We start from the raw sequence: 20,593 nt of genomic DNA, 5'->3' as shown, positions 1-20,593 counted from the left end.
CAAAGCATCACTGTGCGCTGGAGCAGGAGCGTCTGCTTCAAATGAGTACAAGTTACTGATTCAAACAGGCATTAGTTTATTCTCCTTTGCTTGTACTGCTGAGAAGCAAGGGCCGCTGATTCTGTTATTAAAATTAAAACATGCTGCTTTCAAACATTTGCATACCAGCCAAGCACTGCAGGCTAGCAGAACAGTGAAAAGGAGTTTCAAGTACAGTGCAAGGCAGAAATTGGTTTGTAAGGGAGCAGTTGTATTCACTCCATTCCACCAGGTGTCATGCAGTGCTGCAGAAACCAGATTAATACAGGTTGTCACTTTTTGAGTAGGAGAACTACAGCCTGAAGCAAATGATATTTTGTCCTCACACAGTTTCCCATTTGGGTCCCATTTATCCAGAACAATATTGATGCAGCACCTCACCCTCCGAGACGTGTGCTTTGTTTGTAAACTTCACAGAAAGTATTTAACACTTCTTGTGGACTTACAGATTGTTGAATCCACTAGGGGAAACCACAGAGTGTTGCAAGTGGGCAGGTTAGCACAGTTTTCGAGTCCAATGTGAGGTTTTTGGGTACAAATTTATTACAGGTAATATATTGTGTGAGCAGTTCTCTTTTCCAGCTAAACACAGTATTTTTCTCTTTTCTGTTTTAACTTTATAATCATTTACCATATATGATTTTTTGCTTTTCTTTTCACTCTGTAGTGTCCGAATCTGAGACGTCCGAGAAAGAGTCCCATATGTCTTCATTAACAAAATACAACCGAGTCCGAAAGGCTCCGAGGTGCTTCACATGCCCTGCGTGTGAGAAGAGTTTTAACAAGAAGGCACTTCTTGTGGCTCATAAAAGAACTCACTTTGAACCCAGACCTTATGTTATCAGCGAGTGTGAAAAGAGCTTTTCTGAAATGTCAACTCGTCCAAAGCACCGAATGTTACATACAGAAGTGAGGCCCTTTCAATGCAGTTTGTGTGAGAAAACCTTCACTCGAAAGGATAACCTTTTAAATCACCGAAGAGTCCACACAGGGGTGAGGCCTTATCACTGCACAGAGTGTGATAAAAGATTTATTCAAAAGCAAAATCTTTTAGACCATCAAAGGACACACACAGGAGAGAGACCCTACCAATGCACTGAGTGCAAGAAGGATTTTGCTGTAAAGTCAGTTCTTCTGACTCACCAAAAAATTCACACAGGAGTGAAGCCCTATCACTGTGCTGAGTGTGGAAAAAACTTCTCCAAAAGCTCAAATCTTAGAACGCATCAAAGAATCCACACAGGAGAGAGGCCTTATACCTGCACTGAATGTGAGAAAAGCTTTTGTCTCAAGCAAACTCTTCTCAACCACCAAAGAACTCACACAGGCGAAAGACCCTTTATCTGCACAGATTGTGAGAAAAGCTTTAATAATAAGTCAAATCTTAGAATGCATCAAAGAACCCACACAGGGTTTAGACCCCATCATTGCACTATGTGTGAAAAGAGCTTTAACCGAAAAAGAGATCTTATTCAGCACTTATTAAGACACAGGAAATGAGACCAAACGACTGCACTGAGAGCGAAATAAGTGTTGCTCAAATGTCAGATCTTTTAACGCACAACGGGATCCACACATGTTGTGACCATTTCTATGCATTAAACGTCAGAATGGATTCACCCAAAAATAACCAACGGATACAGAGAAAAGTGACGCAAGTAGTAGTGAGTCTCTCTTACCTCACTGCACTGTACTAAAATTAGATTAATACGCAAGTCATGCTTACTCCAGCACCTGAGAATTCAAAATGGTTGAGGGCTTTTCTGTGCAGTGCTGGTGTTTGACATATTTCACCAATATATCTAGATAGGAATACATCTTTTCTCTTTCAGTAGGTTAAAGAAATGTTCACTGAAATCATCATCTTAACAACTCAGAAAATTCTAGGCAGGTAGGAACCATTCTTTATGTAAAAATAAACATATCCAGAAAACCAATTTCTACTACACTTGCTCGTTCACATAGGAAAACAAAAACATTTATTAACAAATTTGTAAGCAAAATCCACATCCGCCCTCAGTAAGAGTCGCTCATTAAAACACAGCTTACTACTCAGTGTTCTTCTAATGTCCCATAAATGGCCTGCCTACAATGTGCAGATTGTACCTAATGTAAGAAGCAACATTAATACATTTGCATAGGTTTAAATGATATGTCAGGTTAGATTTACACAATTTTTACCAATTGTGTCATTATGGACACCTACAGCATTTCATACACAGACATTGGCTATTTAGACTTTGACTGACCATGTGATCTGCGGTCAACTTGTGTGTCTTCCTCACTGGCAATGCAGTGTTTCCCCAGCCATATTAAGAGGCAGAGGAATATTAAGAGGCGGGGGAACTGTCCAGTTTCTAACAGCAAGCCTTCCACTGGCTCATCCATCTAAAACCTTTGACCGGCAGCCATCCACCACAACACTGGCGATCAGTGTATGTTGGAATGCTTCTGACATATGTGTCTCTTGTCCATGTCTGCAATGAAGGACATAGCAGCGTATGTTGGGGTAATTGCCTTTATCTTTTGTTGAAATAAACCTTCACATGGGATCAGTTTCTTGGAAAGAAAAAATAAAGCTGGCACAGCTAAGATCTCTAATTATGGCAGGTGGTCTGACGTGGCTGGTGGACTGTCCACCAAACAATAATTAACTTCTATACAGTGGAAGTCTATTGATGTATAGCAGTGTGTTACTGAGGAAACGTGCACCAGAAGCACTTTTGTGCTGCTAGAGAAATAGCACTTGTCCAATACAAGTGCTCCTTTGTGTCACAGCGGGTGGGCTGCAGTGTAAATCGCTGCTGTTTTCTTTTACGTACACTAAGGTGGTTATTTTTAGTGCTTATTGGTTTTTAGAACTTTATGGCACACTGGATGGTCTAACATTCTGAAATCTCAACTAGCTAAAATAGACAAATTTCAGGAATCCTTGATTTGATTAATATTGATCAGAATAAGGCAAGTAAAAATAAAATTCCACCTACAGTGTCACACAGGTGAGATTATAAAAGTGAATTCATAATTTTCAGACTAAATTAAGTGTCATCTGTTAAGTCAATTCCCCTGTTCAGATTTATGTATATGATAAAGTTACCCCTGCTTCAAAATATAGGGATATTACTAGTCGTTGTGTAGTTCTGTGACCATATAGAGGCTGAAGGCAGAGTTTCTTTATAAGGTCTGGAGCTCTGAGATGATTTGCAATTTTCTTTTTACCATAAGACAAGGGTTATTTTCTTCCACCACCCTTTCCAGAAACCATTTACATATTTGGTAGCCTGCTCTTTCATACAGAAGAGATAGTATGGTTACAGACATGATAAATAAAAAACAAAATATGTAGTGAGAAAATAGACCAAAAAGCAGTGAGTAAAATGCTGCAAGTAAGCATTAAAATTGATTTATTACCTGTGAGATAAAAAAGCTATAAATCAGAATGTGTAGAAACATGCAAAGAGATTGTATTTCCTATAATGACCTATAGTATGCCAAAAATATACTTACGGCTGTAAATATTTCCTTTTGGAGGATTTTTGTTCATTTAAGAAAAAATTAGAAGAATAAAAAAAACAGTTTTTTTTGTTTTTCTGCTTGAATGGCAGCTGTAATTATGCTCTCTGACCAGCCTATCATCTCAGCTGCTGGCAGCCGGCATTGTGACGTCACAACTCAACTGAAATAACTTATTGCAGGTGTGCGGCTACATCAATTCTGTTTTTAAAGTTACTAGAAATCTCACAACTCCACTGTAATAAAGAAATTTGAAACAGGCTATAAACAGGTATTCTATGCTCCCATGCACTATAATGGTATCATCACTGCATGCTGGCATTTATTTTAAGGTAACAAAGTCTGGATACAGAGGGTCGTCACTAGACAGGCCCTGCAATCAGCCAGTAGCCACCTGGAGTTGGTTCTGGAGGTATAGAGACCTCTAACATAATTTGAAAAACTTTGAACTTCAATGAAACAAATGTGTATGTGTGTCTCCGAGATGTCACTGGTGATGTAATTGATGGTATGTATGTGTTAATGTGCATTGAAGGTCAAGGGAAAGATTTTGCTCAAAAACGTGTTCTTAACCCCTTCGGTGCTGCGGATGGCCAGGGGCCGTCCGAACCCCACCTACTGATTAGAATGCCGGCGCCACTGCGGAATTCGCGCTGCCGTCAACGAGTTAAATCAGTGGGAGAATACTGAGTCAGCACCATCGAAGAAACATCTCTTTTGTTTCACAAGGAAAGGTCTTCCATATGGAATAAAATGCACATTTTGCGCCCACGCTGATTCACAAAAGAAATCAATGTATGTGCAAATCGCCTTGTTGTCTTGTTTCTTTCCTCCATCTTTCTATTCATCTATGGTGGTATGTATAATAAAACCTCAGGATAGTTAAATAAGCAAATTAATATTTAAATGTGGACAGGATTGAGGCTCTCTTGTAGTAGATCTATGGAGATGACTGTTATTAAACGTGCATTAATGTATGGGTTGTGATTTGAGATGCTGTATTCTTTTCTCATTTTCATTGTATTATTGTGTTCCATATTATGGTTAGGAAATATATTTACTAAATAGTGTACTTTGTGTAGGCATTTTGGTTATAAACAATCATAAAATCCCTTGGTAGAAAATGGGGTAGTAAGCGCGTGCACAGGGGCATCCCTCTATACATCCCTTATTCACAAGGAGAAGCACAGAGTTGTGAGCCTGACACGCTACTCTTTCCCTTAAAGCAACTCTGACTTGGTGTTGGCGAATGTGCTAAACCGGCCCTGCAGTTATTTGTGCCTGACTGGTAGGAGCACTGCAGGACTCCGATACATACCCCCTCGACTGCATTGACATGAACAGGCACTGACCATGCACATGTTCCTTTCTAGGCTAATTGATACATCAGTGATGCCTATGACATTGGGAGACCCTGCCCCTAGAACCATGTGGCTTATTTAAGCCAATGTGTGATAGAATATTGGATGCAATAGAACTATAGTAAGCAGTATCACCGTTCCTTTAGACTACCACAAACATTTCTCAAGCATGTTACAGAATTCCAGTTGAAAGCTTTCTGAATGTTCAGGTGATATCCTTTGGAGTTTCAGTCATAGATTCACCCCAAAACATCAGTTCTCTTCCAGGGGATACTCATCAATAGTCAATGAATAGACCCGCCCATGTGGCCTATGGAAGTCAAGGTTTGATAGAATATTGTGTCAATAAAAATACAGTAAGCAGTATCACAGTTCTTCTGGCACAAACATTTCTCTAGCATGTTACCAAATTCAAGCTGAACTCCTATTGACTGCTCAGGTGATATTCTGCAGATTTTCAGTCACAGATTCACCCCAAAACATCAGTTAGTCAACATAAAAACAGTGTATATCAATACAGTACATTTCTAATGAATACTTCTAACCAAACTACTAATGGATACTACTAACCTTTGATTCCTCACCATGTAGAGCGCCACTGTGTTTGAGTACTTAGCTCCATCATCCTACCTTACCACTCTCCACCTGCAGATATGATGGCACAAATCCACTTAACGATGCAGCCCTGCACTTTGACGTCAGTTTGTTTATCTTTTTCCCACCCTTTGACTTGGTTTCAGAGCTCAGCTCCTACTGATTTCAGTTCTTTTATCAAAACAGTTGCTTGGAAAAAAAACAATACGACTTTTAGAAGTGTACAGAGACACTGCACTCAAAGACGGCGTGCTTTAAACCTTAAAGCTGAAAACAGATGTCGGTTACAGACACACATTACATCTGTCTGTAATGTCTCAGCACCAAGCATGACTCCCAAGTCCTTCGACAAATACTCCCAGGTGCATCCTAATGCCTCCCTGGAGTTTGAGGGCAGGCTCTTCATCACTAAACATAAGAAGTGAGACTGGTTCTGGTCCAGATCACACTTTTCAGGTAAGTTGAAGTCTAAGGACAAGTTGAAGAACAATTGCAAGTTATCCAGAGATTCCCAATCTAGGGACAAGTCACAAAGTCTGTGTTTGATGAACACCCCTTCGCCTTCTGGTTTGGCGCTGATGCATATTCTAGTACTGATCCGCCAAATGTTCTCCAAGCCATTGTCCAATCTGCAGTAGAGTTTGTGGCTTCTAACCTCACAGACCTTTTGAGCTATCCAGTCGGACTTCCAGAAGTTGTTCCTACCGTAGTGCTGACTGACCAAACAAACCCTTCTTTGACGTTGCCTCCAGCCCCAATGGTGCTGGTCCTGGATCCAATTTCGACTCCGGCCCTGATCTTGACTCTTTCTTGGCAGTGGTTGACCATATTTTGATCAATGCCTTTAATCGAGTGCAACCTCACATTGTTGAACACTTGCCATTGATACCTGGGTGTGGACAGCAGTATCTCCAGAATATAGAGATCATTTGTTAGATTGAAATGCATTATTGGACATTCAGCCTGTCTACCTTGATGAAAGGGACAATGAGTAGGTAGACTACTAACTTACACCTTATTATATGTTATATTATAGTCCTTGATACGCTAAACTTTATTATCATGGAAGGTATTATCTTGGGAACCTCAGCAGAATACGATGTGAATTCATCATCATTTTGCTCAGAAGCTCTGGAATAGCCACTTCCCACTGAAGAGGCTACGATTTAAATTTAACGATGCTCTAACTGATCATGATATGTTTTACAAGTTTTCTTGTAAACATGGGCCAGTAGATCCTTCTTGGTCCTCCTTCATACACACCTGTGTGCCAACTTAAGTGGAAGAAACTGGCAGGCTATGACTGGCTCTTCTCCCACACCTTATCCGAGCTATCTGGCAAGCAATCCGATCCTGCTAGACACTGTTGGGATTACTGTGAGAAAATGTCTCTTTTTTGTGGTTATCCGCATTCTTTTCTGATTTCTATTTCTGGTTTTTGAACTATTTATTTATTTATTTATTATTTTATTTTTTTAATTTGTAAGGCGCGACAGCTACCCAAAAAGGGTTTCCCTGCGCCGAGACACAGCATAAAGATGGCAGGAGATTACTGGCTATTCTGGTTATTGTTCGAATAGCCAAGTCTTAACGTGCCTTCTAAACCTGACATGGTTTTCCTCCTTTCGAATGTAGGGAGGGAGTGCGTTCCAGAGGGATGGCCCAAGGTAGGCGAAAGATCTGCCTTCCATTCTTGCCAGTTTGAATCTTGGTACGCAGAAGTTGGCAGATGATTGCGAGCGTAGGTTTCGCTTGGGAGTATAAGGATGAGCCAAAGCTAAAAGGTATTTGGGTGCAGTACCTGCTTTGATTCTGAACATGTATTTCAGGGCTTTAAAACGGATTCTGCTTTCAACCCTGAGCCAGTGGAGTTCACGATGGTAGCTCGAGACTCCGGAATTTTTAGGGATTCTGCACAGTAGTCGAACAGCTGCGTTCTGGACAAGTTCCCCCTGGAGCCCTGCTGTCCAGGCATACAATTTACATAATTGCCTTTATAGTAAGGCCATGATAATTGGTGCAAGACGTGTACCAGTGGCATGGAAAGTAATGTGTTGCCTATGAATTGCAGCAGTTATTGTGACATCTACTAGAATGGCGAGGAAAACATGGATTCAGGCTTACCTGAATAATCTGACTACTTTATCTTGTAAACCTGAAAGAGAACCTGTTGAAATAACACTTTTGGACAGGAAATAACCCTACTTTTAAATATTAAATATCACCCCTAAGGAGGCATTGAGGCCCACGAGGTAGGTTGCCCAGTATTTAAAAGTAATACTTACAAGCATTTAATTGTGGCTGTAACTACACAACTAGCCCCCAAAAGCTAGTTTCACTGCAAAGGGAAATAGCTGTGCTAGGAGAAAAATAGAGTGCTTGAATTAGAGTTTTGAAAGATGGGTACTACATCACAAATTTGACAGACATCCTGGCCGCCTTATTACAACTGCATTATATCATAATGCACTGGCAATAAGGCAGACGGCTTATCCTTTCCGTTTGCGATGCCGTACCTGTCCAACAAACTCTAAATCAAGCCCAAATCTCAGAATAAAATCAAAACTCTGGTTTGGGGTAAGCTACCCCAATAACTCAATCACTATTTTTAATGTTTATTTTAAATCCAATACAGTGGTAAAGTGGATTTTGAACACATACTTAGGAAAAGTGCCTTTCTCACTACAGATTCCTCACCTTGGGAATTTCCCTTGGTGCCAGACTGGATCCAGAAACGTTTGTAGAAATTACCTCGCACATCAGTTGTGTTGGTGTATGGCTCCGCATCGGATCAATCCTGCACCAGATTTGACGTTGGGGCCCCCATATACGCACCAGCTCCATGAGCTCTCAGTTTCTTTCGTTCTGCACCTTCAGGCACAGCTCCAAAGCTAACCTTCTGTCTACTTGACAGCTTTTTCGCTCCGGAAACCAAAGTCTATCCTTTATATTCTGCAGAGATGGGTCATACATTGATAGATTGTAACTGTTTTGTGACTGTCACCTTCAGATTCGAGTGACAGACACCCATGATGTCTGCCTCTGGTGCCTTGGCACGTCACATGAGAGTTGTATCCTTGCTGTGGGAGGATAAAGTGCCAGGCAATCTGTGAATGCGAGGCTAAAGTGAACCATCGCTGAATTGCACAGGAAGAAGCGGTCCCAGTCAAGGGCACAGGAGCACTCTCATTCTCCTGGTCACTCGCACAAGCATTCCAAATTGAAGTCGTGGAGTTCAGTTAAGCCCTGAAAGTTGCAGAAATCCAAACAGGAATCTCTGGTGTCTCACTACTCACACTGATGGAGTTGCACCCTTCTCCGGATACCTCCAAGGAGTGGAGCCGTTTAACGGAACAAACCCTGAACTGCTTCTGCCCCACCTCCTTCCCCAGCAGGCAAAATGCATCAGGTTAGAGAGACCGTGTCCAACATATTTGGTACCCCGCCACATCCAGCTGAAGCACTTTCGGGCCACAAGAATCCAAGGTGGCTGCCTGGTGGACCACTGTCAGCAGCTGTTTCCCGGATGCAAACCCCATTACTCAAATTCAGAGTTGGTTCTTTCATTAATCTTATGCCTTTGCATACAGCCCTGGCACAACGTCTAACAATGTCCACGGAACTGCAAACAACGCACTCAGCCCAAACCTTTGCGCTGGTTCAAACATCACCGATGACGGATACAGATCCAATAATTTTGTTGAATTCAGAAGCTCAGCCCCTACCCTACAGACCACAACATTATGCTCATTCTAACTTAGAAACATACCACCACAGTGATGATGACATCATCCAGCCCCCCCAGTGGCAACATACTACCTAACCACCAGAGCCCCCTTCTGCAGCCACTGTAAATCACATTAGATTATTCCTGGCAGCACAGGCAGGAGGTCGGATCACCTTTTACCTCCCAGATGGAGGAGCATCACCTCAGACCAATGGATGCTCCAGTTCATGGAACATGGTTACTCCCTACCTTTAAAGGCATATCCCCAGACATGCCGCTCACACTGCAGCATCTCCTGAAGGACCACTTGTCCATACTCCGAGGAGAAGTTCAGGCTCTCTTGGCCAAGAGAACTATAGACAGGGTGCTGGCATCAGAGATGGGAATTGAGTGTTACTCACATTATTTTTTAGTGTCAATAAAAGATGGAGGCCTCTGTCTTATCTTTGATCTTCGTGCTGTAAACGTTTTTTTCCCGGCGGAAGGATTCTTACAGTGGCTCAAGAGGTTTCTGCCCTGGATCCGGGAGGGATCAAAACACATGTAGGAGAAAAAGAACAACTACTTTGGTTGGATCTCGGCCTACTGTACAAATTTCCACCCCTGCCTCTGATTCTGCAGGTCCTGAAGTAAGTCAGGCAAGACCGAGCATAGGTCATTCTAGTAGCATCAAAATGGTGTTGGATGGTTTGATACTGAACTAAAGCAGATTTAAAACACATACAGGAGAAAGACCCTACCTGTGCATGGACTGTGTGTAAACGTTTACTCAATTAGCAGATTTTCTAGTATGTCAGACATCACAGAGGTATGAGGCCTCATCAGTGCAGCGGGTGTGAGAAAAGCTTTGCTTATATGTGACTACTTCAAAGGTACCGGAGAACACTCACAGGCCGTATTCCTACATTATGTGTGAGAAGAGATTTAGTGTCACACAAACTCTGTTAAATAATTAACAAATACACTCTAGAGAGAGGCCCTATCAGTGTATAAGGTGTGACAAATTCTTTTCTCAAATGTATACTCTTATGTAGCATCAAAGATAGCACTTGTGAGAAAGGCCTCTCATTGCAGTGAATGTAAGGAAATCATTACTCAAGTGTAAAATCTTCTAGATCATCAAAGAACACACTCTAGAGAAAAGCCCAGTCACTTCACTGTGGGTGAGAAGAGATGCACTCAAACAAATACAAATTCACAAAAAATTTTTTAAAAAAGAGAACCTTTTAATACTCTGAGTGTGAGAAGAGCTTCTCGGTAAAGGCACGTTTTCTAGGACAACATAACTTTGCTTCGAGTGTGAGAAAGGATTTACACAGATTTATTGTCATTTAAAGCATCAGTCCTCATAGGCGTGAGACGCTTTCACTGCATTGAGTGTGTGAATAGTCCTTCTAGAAAGGTACACCCTTACACAGAATATGAGGAAACCTTTGCACAGAACCTGATCATCGAATACACCAGGAAATCCAGAAAAGTGAGAGCCTGTATTGCAAGTAATTTTTGCACTGCCACCTAAGAATTCCCATGGTGTCACCATTTCACCACTCGTCGAAGGAGCTTTACAGTGAAGGACGATCTTCAAAATGTTGTGCAGTAGCGGCTGGTGATCTTTGACATTGGTGATGCGTAATACCTGCACTGAATTACAGCAAAGAAAGTGAGCTAGCCCAAATTCTTATAGACAGGGTCAGGGGGTTCTCCCACGAGAATGTAATTTTTTAAATGTGATCAACTAGTATATTTTAGAGCATAGTTTTCATATTGATCATGAAACTTAAGCTCTAAGAGCGCATTCATTATTATTTAAGTACCTTCATGGGAAGCCAAGTCAGTCGAGCTCTAAGCTCCCCAGGGGTTGGCCCCAATTTTCCAGAATGTGCAGAGTGTGCTCCCTTAGTGACCTCCATTGTGCAAAGGCCAACCTTTTCTCATGGATGCCTCCCATGTGCCAATATAATTACATACAATATGCCATTGCCAGACATTTGCTATTGACTATATGCCATGGGTGACAGTATTACCACTAGTATGCAAAGGTCAGGGTTTTGTCATGGTTCCTCGCATATTCTTTTTCTTTACCGCTGTCAGTATTTCCACTGCTGTGTATATCTCCATTACGCTTTCACATTTAACAGTACTTACTGTTGACACACATGTAAACATTACTGTGTGTGCTCAGCGTAAAGGCCAGGTGAAGCATTAGATGAGTATATAGTGTGCACACCTTTATGACCTGTTGACAAGCATTGTGAGCCTCTCACACTGTCTTCAGCCTCAACCTCAGAGCTCTCAATTGTGGCACTCAGGAAAAATCACACAGAAAACCTGAACTCACCCAGACACCTGGAGAATGAGCAGTCTGAGAATGACTAGCACCACAACTGAAAAGAAACAATAAACATACAACTCCTGTTTCCTTGTACATTGGCTATATTAGCTGAACTTACTTTGCCATAGTTTAATGGTGCCCTTTATTTCTGATAAATGTAGGCCTCCAACATGCATGCTCTAATAAGTGACCAGGGATTAAGTGGCCCTATACGGAAAGCAATAATTTAACAAGCATTGGCATAGCCAATAGGTCCGGCCTTTGGGACCTTATAAGTGTATAGCCATGCAACAGTTAATGTTGTTGCACCAAGGATATTGTGCTGGATAACTAAACATTTATAAGGTCCCAAAGGCGAGACCTATTGGCTATGCCAATGCTTGTTTACCTAATAGGCTAGTTAGAAAGATAAGTCATGTGCAAACTTGCACTTCAACTGCCCTAAACCAGAAGTGAACCACCGTAAAAAGAGCTGGATACTGTCTAAGCTGCTTGCTGAATGAGGTTCATTGAGTTGATGCTCAACCGTTCCTGTATTATGAAGGACAGAGAGTATGTGTGAAACGTGACCCTTCAATTTTTCCCAGATTTCTTTTATTTGTAACATTTATGTAAATAAATAATATATTCAACACCTCATATATATATGTACAGCGCTTTATGCACTTTGGCTGTGAAGCGCTGCATACATAAATAATACACATTTCAGAAGGCTGTTCCATTCTGTCGGCTGGTCAGTCATAGTGGCTGCCTTGTGTCATCCACTGATCCAGGCAGCCAGTACTATTAGGGATATTGAGCTTGCTGGAGGTTAGGCCAGCAGATCATATGCCTTACCAGTCATGCGTACGCAGAGTATGTTTGGGTGTATGACTGCAGAGTGTGTGTGAGTCAGCAAGTCTGTATGTCTGTAAGGCATGTCATTCTGCAATGTATGTGAGTGGATGCACATGTATCTCAATAAGTTTGAGAAAGAGTGCACACAAGAGTGTCTGCCTTGTGCATCTGCACAGTAGATCACTGTGTCTGCACAGAGTCTGTGATATGCATGTCATTTATTCTCGGTCAGCAGTGTGTGGTTGCAGGCTGTGCATGATTGTATGTATTTATCTTGTGTTTGTAAAGAACCTGTGTTGTAAGATTGAAGACTACGCTGCAGAACAGTACTCAAGGTATTGTGCTTCAGCTTTATGAAACATTGGCAAAGCCAATAGGTCTTGCACACCACACAAAAGCCCAGATCTCACCACTTCAACAATACATATGAAACAGCCTGGAATGGCATCAAAGGCACATAATGGGAAAACAGCTTTTAAACTTTAAAAAGCCTGACGCCAAACAAAGGAAAGCAGTACAAAAGGGGGTGGTGATGGACGGAGCATCCGAACCAACCAAACACTCACACCCAGTCAAAAGATCTGGGCCCAATCCATCACCGTTCTTTAGCCCACTCAGCCACCCCAGTTCAGACATGGCTATATGCAAATCAGTCTGACCCTGTGCCTCATGGGAACAGTCCAGCCCGAACTGCCAAGCCATGTCTTCCCTGGACCGGAAACAAGCTACCGAGGACCGGTTTCTGGCATTCCAGCCGTCTTCAGCCCGGCTTGGTTGAATCCAGTGGCCAAGTGAGCAAGGGACTCACGTCTGAGCATACCCTGCCACACTTATGGTGGCCGAAAGCGGTACAAAAGGGGGTGGTGATGGACGCAGCATCTGAATCAATCAAACACTCACACCCAGTCAAAAGATCTGGGTTTAATCCATCACCGTTCTTTAGCCCACTCTGCTACCCCAGTTCAGACATGGCTATATGCAAGTCAGTCTGACCCTGTGCCTCATGGGAACAGTCCAGCCCGAACTGCCAAGCCATGTCTTCCCTGGACCGGAAACAAGCTACAGAGGACCGGTTTCTGGCATTCCAGCCGTCTTCAGCCCGGCTTGGTTGAATCCAGTGGCCAAGTGAGCAAGGGACTCACGTCTGAGCATACCCTGCCACACTTATGGCGGTCAAAAGCGGTACAAAAGGGGGTAGTGATGGACAAACAAAGGAAAACCATACACGCATCTGAACAAAACAATTAGCCCCACACACAATGCTGGACATAATCCTTAACAGGATTCAACAAGCGATTTCCAATACAACCTATCAAACAATACATTGATCTACCCGAACAATGCCTACCACTATCCAATATGACACTATGGTCCGCAAATGCCACCCTGGCACATCTCTGACCTCCGCGAATGAACAGATTGTTCTGTAAACACATCTCTCCTTCCAGAGAGTGGCAGAGGATGGTCCTTTGTGAACCCTTTGTCCCCGGCTGTTTTCGATAACAGTTGAACCCTTTCCAGTATCACACATGGCCAGCAGAGATATCGATGTAAAAGAGACTTGTGCCAGCACAGCTCAATCTCCGACCTCTCAGAGATGGTGGTGCTTTAAAGATCGGGGCAGCAGGGGATAGCAGTAAAATAAAATAAGCATTGGCCGCGCGGCCGGGCCAAAAAGAAATAATTAAATGAAAAAACGCGAGATGTGCGCACGCGCAACTAAAAAAGTGCAGTGCACGTCGCGCGCGTGCTTGTGCGCGCGATAGTAAGCTGGCCGCCTTTCCCAAGCAGCCTACTAAATATCTCGGCCAGATCAGCGCATACGCTGGATCAGGCCGAGACCTAAAAACTCGCTGTAAGGGGACATGATGGTTGGACTTAAGGTGAGAGGTAGAAAAGGGCAACTAAAGGACGGGTTTGTTGATGTTGAGTGGATATAGGACTGAGCTGTCTGGAGTCAGGCACACAAAGGAGTGAGGGCGGTTGACCGCAAGGGGTATTGGAGAATGGGGAGGAAGTTGGAGCTCAAGGAAGAGGCCAGAAGGTGGACAGACTGACCGTGAATAGAGGTAAAGCATGGCCATTCGTCTTCTGCGGCTTCAGTTCTACGATGCATTGCTGTGAAGCGCAGCACTGCACCTCTTGAAAGTGAAACGGGTGGTATGCTGCTGTAAACAGATGCACTTTGCACGGATAAAGCATGCACAGTATTACCGGTCTACTGTATTTGACCAGATGTCAGAGTAATCAGAGTTCATGATTCTAATGATGGCAGGTCACATGGTCAAAGACTGCCCCACCCTTCTCCCGTCTTCCGCCCTCGTGCACTCTGTATGAAATGTAGCCCCATGCAGAGCAGGGCTGAAACCCACAACATCCAGGTCAACCGTACAAAGCGATGCATCCTGTGCATCATTTTGGGTGTTACCCAAGAGGCACTGAAGACCAGGTAGAAGGTAAGCTCTGACTTAGCCCAGTGCTGCTACAATGGGTGCACAAGCCCACTAGCGCATGTAAAAAGTGCCTGGCGTCCTGACTTGTGCTCACGCAAAGGTTAGAAGATGACAGCCAGGCAGTACTCATTTTCTAATTACTATTGTGATCATTTTAAGAGTAATATGAAAAACATGTTGGTCTTGCCAGGAAATTGGGTGGGTGGAGCCCCCATGCCCAAGGTAACTAGTCGCCATTGGTATTGTGACAGGAATTTGGCTGTTCACTAAGTTTACTGTTAAAAAGTCATGATTTTACCACATGCAGAAAAACACCAAGCAGAAGAGTTGCATAAAAATGTATGAGAATTTTGCATTTCCAAGGCCATTTCAGGTAAGTTGGTGGGATTTCATAGACTTTGATGCATTACATTTACTATTCCTACTCCAATCTACACAACACAATGGAAAGTGTTTTAGGAAGGATTAAATATAACATTCAAATTCCTAATTTTCTTTTTTAATACACACCATACAAGATAAAAGTATTAAAACATATTAAAAATAAAATTTTAATACTTTATAAGTAAAAACATGCAATTATATAAACTATTTATAATAAAAAATGACAAATAAAAACAAAATAAACCACTGTCCTCCCTACTAAAACACAGTCAACAAAATATGTAATGTAAATACATTATAAGGGGGCGTGGCTTGGACGGCAATGGGAAGAGTTGCCTAAGTCCAGACCCCCACTACACCTCGGGATGAAACCAGGAAAAACAGCGTGACACAGCGGACCGAAAGGGGGAACAAACACAGCAGCGCTGATCGGAACCCAAAAAGCTTCAGATGCGGTAAAGACAGAAACTAGGAACAGCCAAACAACTCGCAAAAAAGCAGTCTTTAACAACAGAAAAGAGGCATCAGTCAGGCAAGATGGCGGCGGTAGGAGGACACCCCTGAAGAAAAATGCACCAATCGACAGTGCGAAAGCCTACGAGGTCAGTGCCCGCGCCTGCAGCGCTCTAGACCCCCCCTCGGTCCCCCCAGCCGTCACCAGACCCGATCGGCGAGACCAAGGGCCCACGCTGCTTAGTACGAGCAAGTGAAAGCGAAACCAAAGACCCCAGAGGAGGTGGCCATTTTAACTTGAAGGCACTCCCCTGCGCTTCGCACTACCCCCTAAGTGCGCAACGACGAGATACGCCTGCAAGACCATCGAAAGCGCTGTCTCCAAAGACAGACGAAAGCGAATCCAAAACGGGAGCAGCCATCTTATCCCGAAGGGGATGGACCAGAGAGAAATAGCAAAAAGCGAAAGAGGACAATCGAGCGGCCATCTTAACCCGAAGGGGGCGGAACAGAGAGAAGTAGCGGTAAGCGAAAGAAGACAATCGAACAACAGGGAAAGAACAGGGAAAAGAGCGCAGTAGCCACCATGGGCAACCATCTCAACTACGCAGTGGGGACACAGCGAAGCAACCAACAATACAGAACAGACACTCAGTAGGCCAGGGCACAATACAACGGTCTAAAGGGCAGCGAAGGCGAGCAGGAAACACCGCGTGGGCACTAACAACCGCATAATAACCCCTGTCAAAACAGCCAACAAAGAGCCCGGCTGAGAGGATCACGAGTTGGCCTGCCGAGTAAATCAGTAAAGTAAGAACAAGCAGTAAGATATCAAGGAGCAGCTTGAGAGGAATAACTGCCACGGAAAAATAACACCTCTGTAAGGACACAAAGGCTAACTACGAGAGCGTGCATCAGGTGGAGTGGTGTGGCTCACTGGTTAAAGGCAGCAGACCCGGAAGCAGATGTCGGCCCGGGACCAGGGTTCAATACGCGGCAGGGTCATGGACCAAGGTCAGCGGACTCGATAATTCTCGCCTCGGTGCCTACTCTAACCAGGGGTCCCACTCGGCAACTTTGGGCATTAGCTTGCCTAATCTCCACACCGGCCCCATCAAAGCCGGGGCTGCCTGGCTCCACCTTGGGGACTCCCAGTAGGGACCATCCCACAGGGAAAGCCAGGACGGGTTCCCCAGCGGTATACAGCGCCAGGACGCCGGCTGGCAACAGTGCGCTTTACAAGTAATACATTACATTACACAGAAAAAGTGCACAGGGGGAGCGCAACACGCCACGACACACCACAGAAGCCGGGCAAAATGGCAGTGAGAAGGTTCTTAAGAAACACAGTGCACAGGAGATCCCACAGTCCAGAGGGCACGAAAGAAAGCAAACAGAGAAACCCAAACGCAAAAACCGTAACAAGCACAAACGAGCAGAGCAAAACGGGTGTACAAGTGCGGACAACACAGCCCATTTCACTGGGAATCAACAGAAGATCGATCTTCTAATGGAAAAAAGAAGTCTAGGAAAAACGGCAGGAAACGAAGGGAAGCCGTCACAACAGCCTAAAAAAACCAAACCAGACGGACACCCAGAATCCCCTTTCAAACAGAAGGCGGACATCAGTAGCATGCTAGACAGCATACTGATAAAACTGGCTGAAGTTCATGACCTGGCCAAATCTATGAAAAAAACCAGTGCAACGCAGGAGGCAGTTTTATTCTCTTTTCCTTCCGGTACTCCCAGGATTCTTATGTTACCTATACCCTTTGTTACTCTATTCAGACTATCTGACACTATTCGGGTAGAGGTCCTAGACTTATCCCCCAACCTAACGAGACAGTAGAAGAACAGCCATACAAGAATAATGCATTAAGAAATCCCAAGGGTGTAGGGGAGCGGGAGGGGGATGGGGAGGGAGAATGGGAGAAGTTATTTTGTTCCGTCTGTCATGTTTGTCCTGTTCGTCAAGTCACGTCCACAACCATAACACACACTCAGCCAGAAACTACGAAACAGCGAGCAGACCTTTTCCTACTAATATCACGCACATAGAAAGAGCAATAGCATCCCGTAAACTCAGTAAAGTCATCAAGTGGATACAGCGATCCGTTTGCCAATACAATGAGTAGCAATAATACATTGCTATCTGACGTAGTAAAGATTATCTCTCTCAACGTCAAGGGCCTGAACCACCCAATTAAGAGAAAAAAATATTAGATTACCTGGCAAAGACAAAGGGTGACATCATTCTCCTACAAGAAACCAAACTCTCCTTGGAAGACGCAAGTAGACATAGAGCGAGATGGGTTGGCCAGATAGCCTGCTCCCCAGCGGTTGGCAATAAACAAGGGGTAATCACTATAGTCAATGCTAAGTCAAAGTTAACCATTGAGAGAGAACAGCACGATAAGGAAGGCAGACTTCTGATCACCCAACTCAAAAGAAGAGAAGAAACCATTCTAGTCAAAGTCAAAAGATTTATATAGCGCGCTACATACCCAGAGGGTCTCAAGGCGCTTGTAGAAGGGTGGGGAGTTACTTGTCGAATATCCACGTTTTGAGTTGCTTTCTGAATGCTAGGTGGTTCTGAGTAAGGCGAATGTGAGTGGGAAGTGAGTTCCAAGTTTTAGCTGCTAGGTAGGAGAAGGATCTACCTCCCATGGTGGTTTTGTTGATGCGAGGTACAGTGGCAAGGGCTTGGTTGGAGGATCGTAGCTGGCGGGAGGGGGTGTAGAAGGATAGTCGTGTGTTGAGGCATTCGGGTCCGATTTCGTAGAGTGCTTTGTGTGCGTGGGTTAGGAGCCGGAAAGTGATCCTCTTATTGATGGGGAGCCAGTGGAGGTTTTTCAGGTGGTCAGAGATGTGTTCTTTACGCGGGATGTCTAATATGAGCCTGGCTGAGGCGTTCTGGATGCGTTGTAGTTTTTTCTGGAGTTTTGCGGTGGTGCCGGCGTAGAGGGTGTTTCCGTAGTCCAGTCGGCTCGTGACCAGAGCGTGGGTGACTGTTTTTCTAGTTTCGGTAGGGATCCAGCGGAATGTTTTTTTGAGCATGCGAAGAATGTTGAAGCAAGATGAAGAAACGGCGTTGACTTGTCTGTTCATCGAGAGTGAGGAATCCAGGATGACGCCCAGGTTCCGTGCGTGGTCCGTCGGGATGGGTGCTTTTCCCAGGGCCTCTGGCCACCAGGAGTCGTCCCAGCCGGAGGGGGAGGTACCTAAGATGAGGACTTCTGTTTTGTCTGAGTTCAGTTTCAGACGGCTGTGCTTCATCCATTCGGCTACTTCTTTCATTCCTTCGTGTAGGTTGGTTTTGGCCGTGTTAGGGTCTCTGGTGAGTGATAGGATCAGTTGAGTGTCGTCGGCGTAGGAGATGATGTTGAGGTTATGTTGTCGTGCGATGGCCGCGAGGGGGCTCATGTAAACGTTGAAGAGGGTGGGACTGAGTGAGGACCCTTGAGGTACGCCGCAGATGACTTCAGTGGCCTTTGACTTGAATGGTGGAAGGCGGACTCTCTGGGTTCTTCCGGAGAGGAACGAGGTGATCCATTCCAGTGCTTTTCCTTGGATTCCGATGTTTTTGAGGCGCTGTAGAAGGGTGCTATGGCAGACTGTGTCGAAGGCTGCGGAGAGGTCGAGGAGGATGAGGGCGACTGTGTCTCCATTGTCCAGTAGAGTTCGAATGTCGTCTGTTGCTGCGATGAGGGCGGTTTCGGTGCTGTGCTTGGCTCGGAAGCCAGACTGTGAGGAGTCGAGGGATTTGTTGGTTTCGAGGAATGCGGCGAGCTGGTTGTTGACAGCTTTCTCGATGACTTTGGCCGGGAATGGAAGGAGTGAGATAGGGCGATAGTTTTTGAGTTCGGTGGGGTCAGCTGTGGGTTTCTTCAGGAGGGCGCTGAGTTCGGCATGTTTCCAGCTTTCCGGGAAGGTTGCGGAGTTGAGGGAGCAGTTGATGACGTCTCGGAGGTGGGGTGCAATAATGGAGTCTGCTTTGTTAAAGATGTGGTGAGGGCAGGGGTCTGTGGGGGATCCTGAGTGGATAGAGTTCATCAGACGGATGGTGTCCTCAGTGGAGATTGGCTTCCAGTCATTGAGGATGTTCAGGGGGGGTGGGGGTCCTGCAGGGGATTGGGTGGGTTGGTCTTCGGGTTGGTTGTCGAAGCTGTTGTGGATGTCTGCAATTTTGTTGTGGAAGAATGAGGCTAGGGAGTCGCAGAGGGCTTGAGAGGGGGTGATGTCGTTGGAGTTGGCTGAGGGGTTGGTAAATTCCTTGACGATGTTGAATAGTTCCTTGCTGTTGTGGGCGTTGTTATCTAGACGGTCCTTGAAGGCTGCTTTCTTGGCATTTCGGATTAGTTGGTGGTGTATGCGGGAGGCGTTTTTGAAGGCGTCCTTGGTGCTGGTGGTTGGGTCTTTTTTCCAGGCCTTCTCGAGGGAGCGACAGAGTTTCTTGGATTTCTTAAGATCATCGTTGAACCAGGAGGCCTTCTTGCTGCCTAGTTTGATTTGTCTTTTTTTCAGTGGTGCTAGGATGTCGGCGCTGTTGGATAACCATTGGGTGAGGTTGGTGGCTGCTTGGTCTGGGTTTGGGGAGTGGGCGGGGGGCTTTTGAAGAAGCGATGAGGAGATCTGGTCGATGGAGATTTTGTTCCAGTTTCTTTGCAGAGTGGGTTGGGGGTGGTTGTTGGATGTGGGCTTGTTGTAGGTGAAGTGAACGCAGCTGTGGTCAGTCCAAAGGAGAGCTGTGGTGTGGCTGAAGGAAACATGCTTGCTGGAGGTGAAGATAGGGTCGAGTGTGTGACCTGCGATGTGGGTGGGGGTAGTGACAAGTTGTTTAAGTCCGAGGTTTGCGAGGTTGTCCAAAAGGGTGGTGGTGTTGCGGTCGTTGTTCTTTTCA

The 20,593-nt window shown here is 44.7% G+C and overlaps 1 protein-coding gene across 1 annotated transcript in view; it reads left to right on the top strand.

The window, feature by feature from the left end:
- LOC147700310 (uncharacterized) overlaps positions 1–20,593 on the top strand; it is a 429,112-nt gene that overhangs the window by 127,218 nt on the left and 281,301 nt on the right. Inside the window, 2 exon segments of the mRNA XM_086936302.1 lie at positions 707–1,514; positions 16,957–17,432. Coding sequence (XP_086792428.1) covers positions 707–1,514; positions 16,957–17,432 — 1,284 coding nt within the window.

Source organism: Lissotriton vulgaris, chromosome 8 (genome assembly GCF_964263255.1).
Source record: "Lissotriton vulgaris chromosome 8, aLisVul1.2, whole genome shotgun sequence".
Classification (NCBI taxonomy): Eukaryota; Metazoa; Chordata; class Amphibia; order Caudata; family Salamandridae; genus Lissotriton; species Lissotriton vulgaris.
Note: the sequence above shows the minus strand (reverse complement) of the source record. Positions and strands in the feature narration are given on the sequence as shown.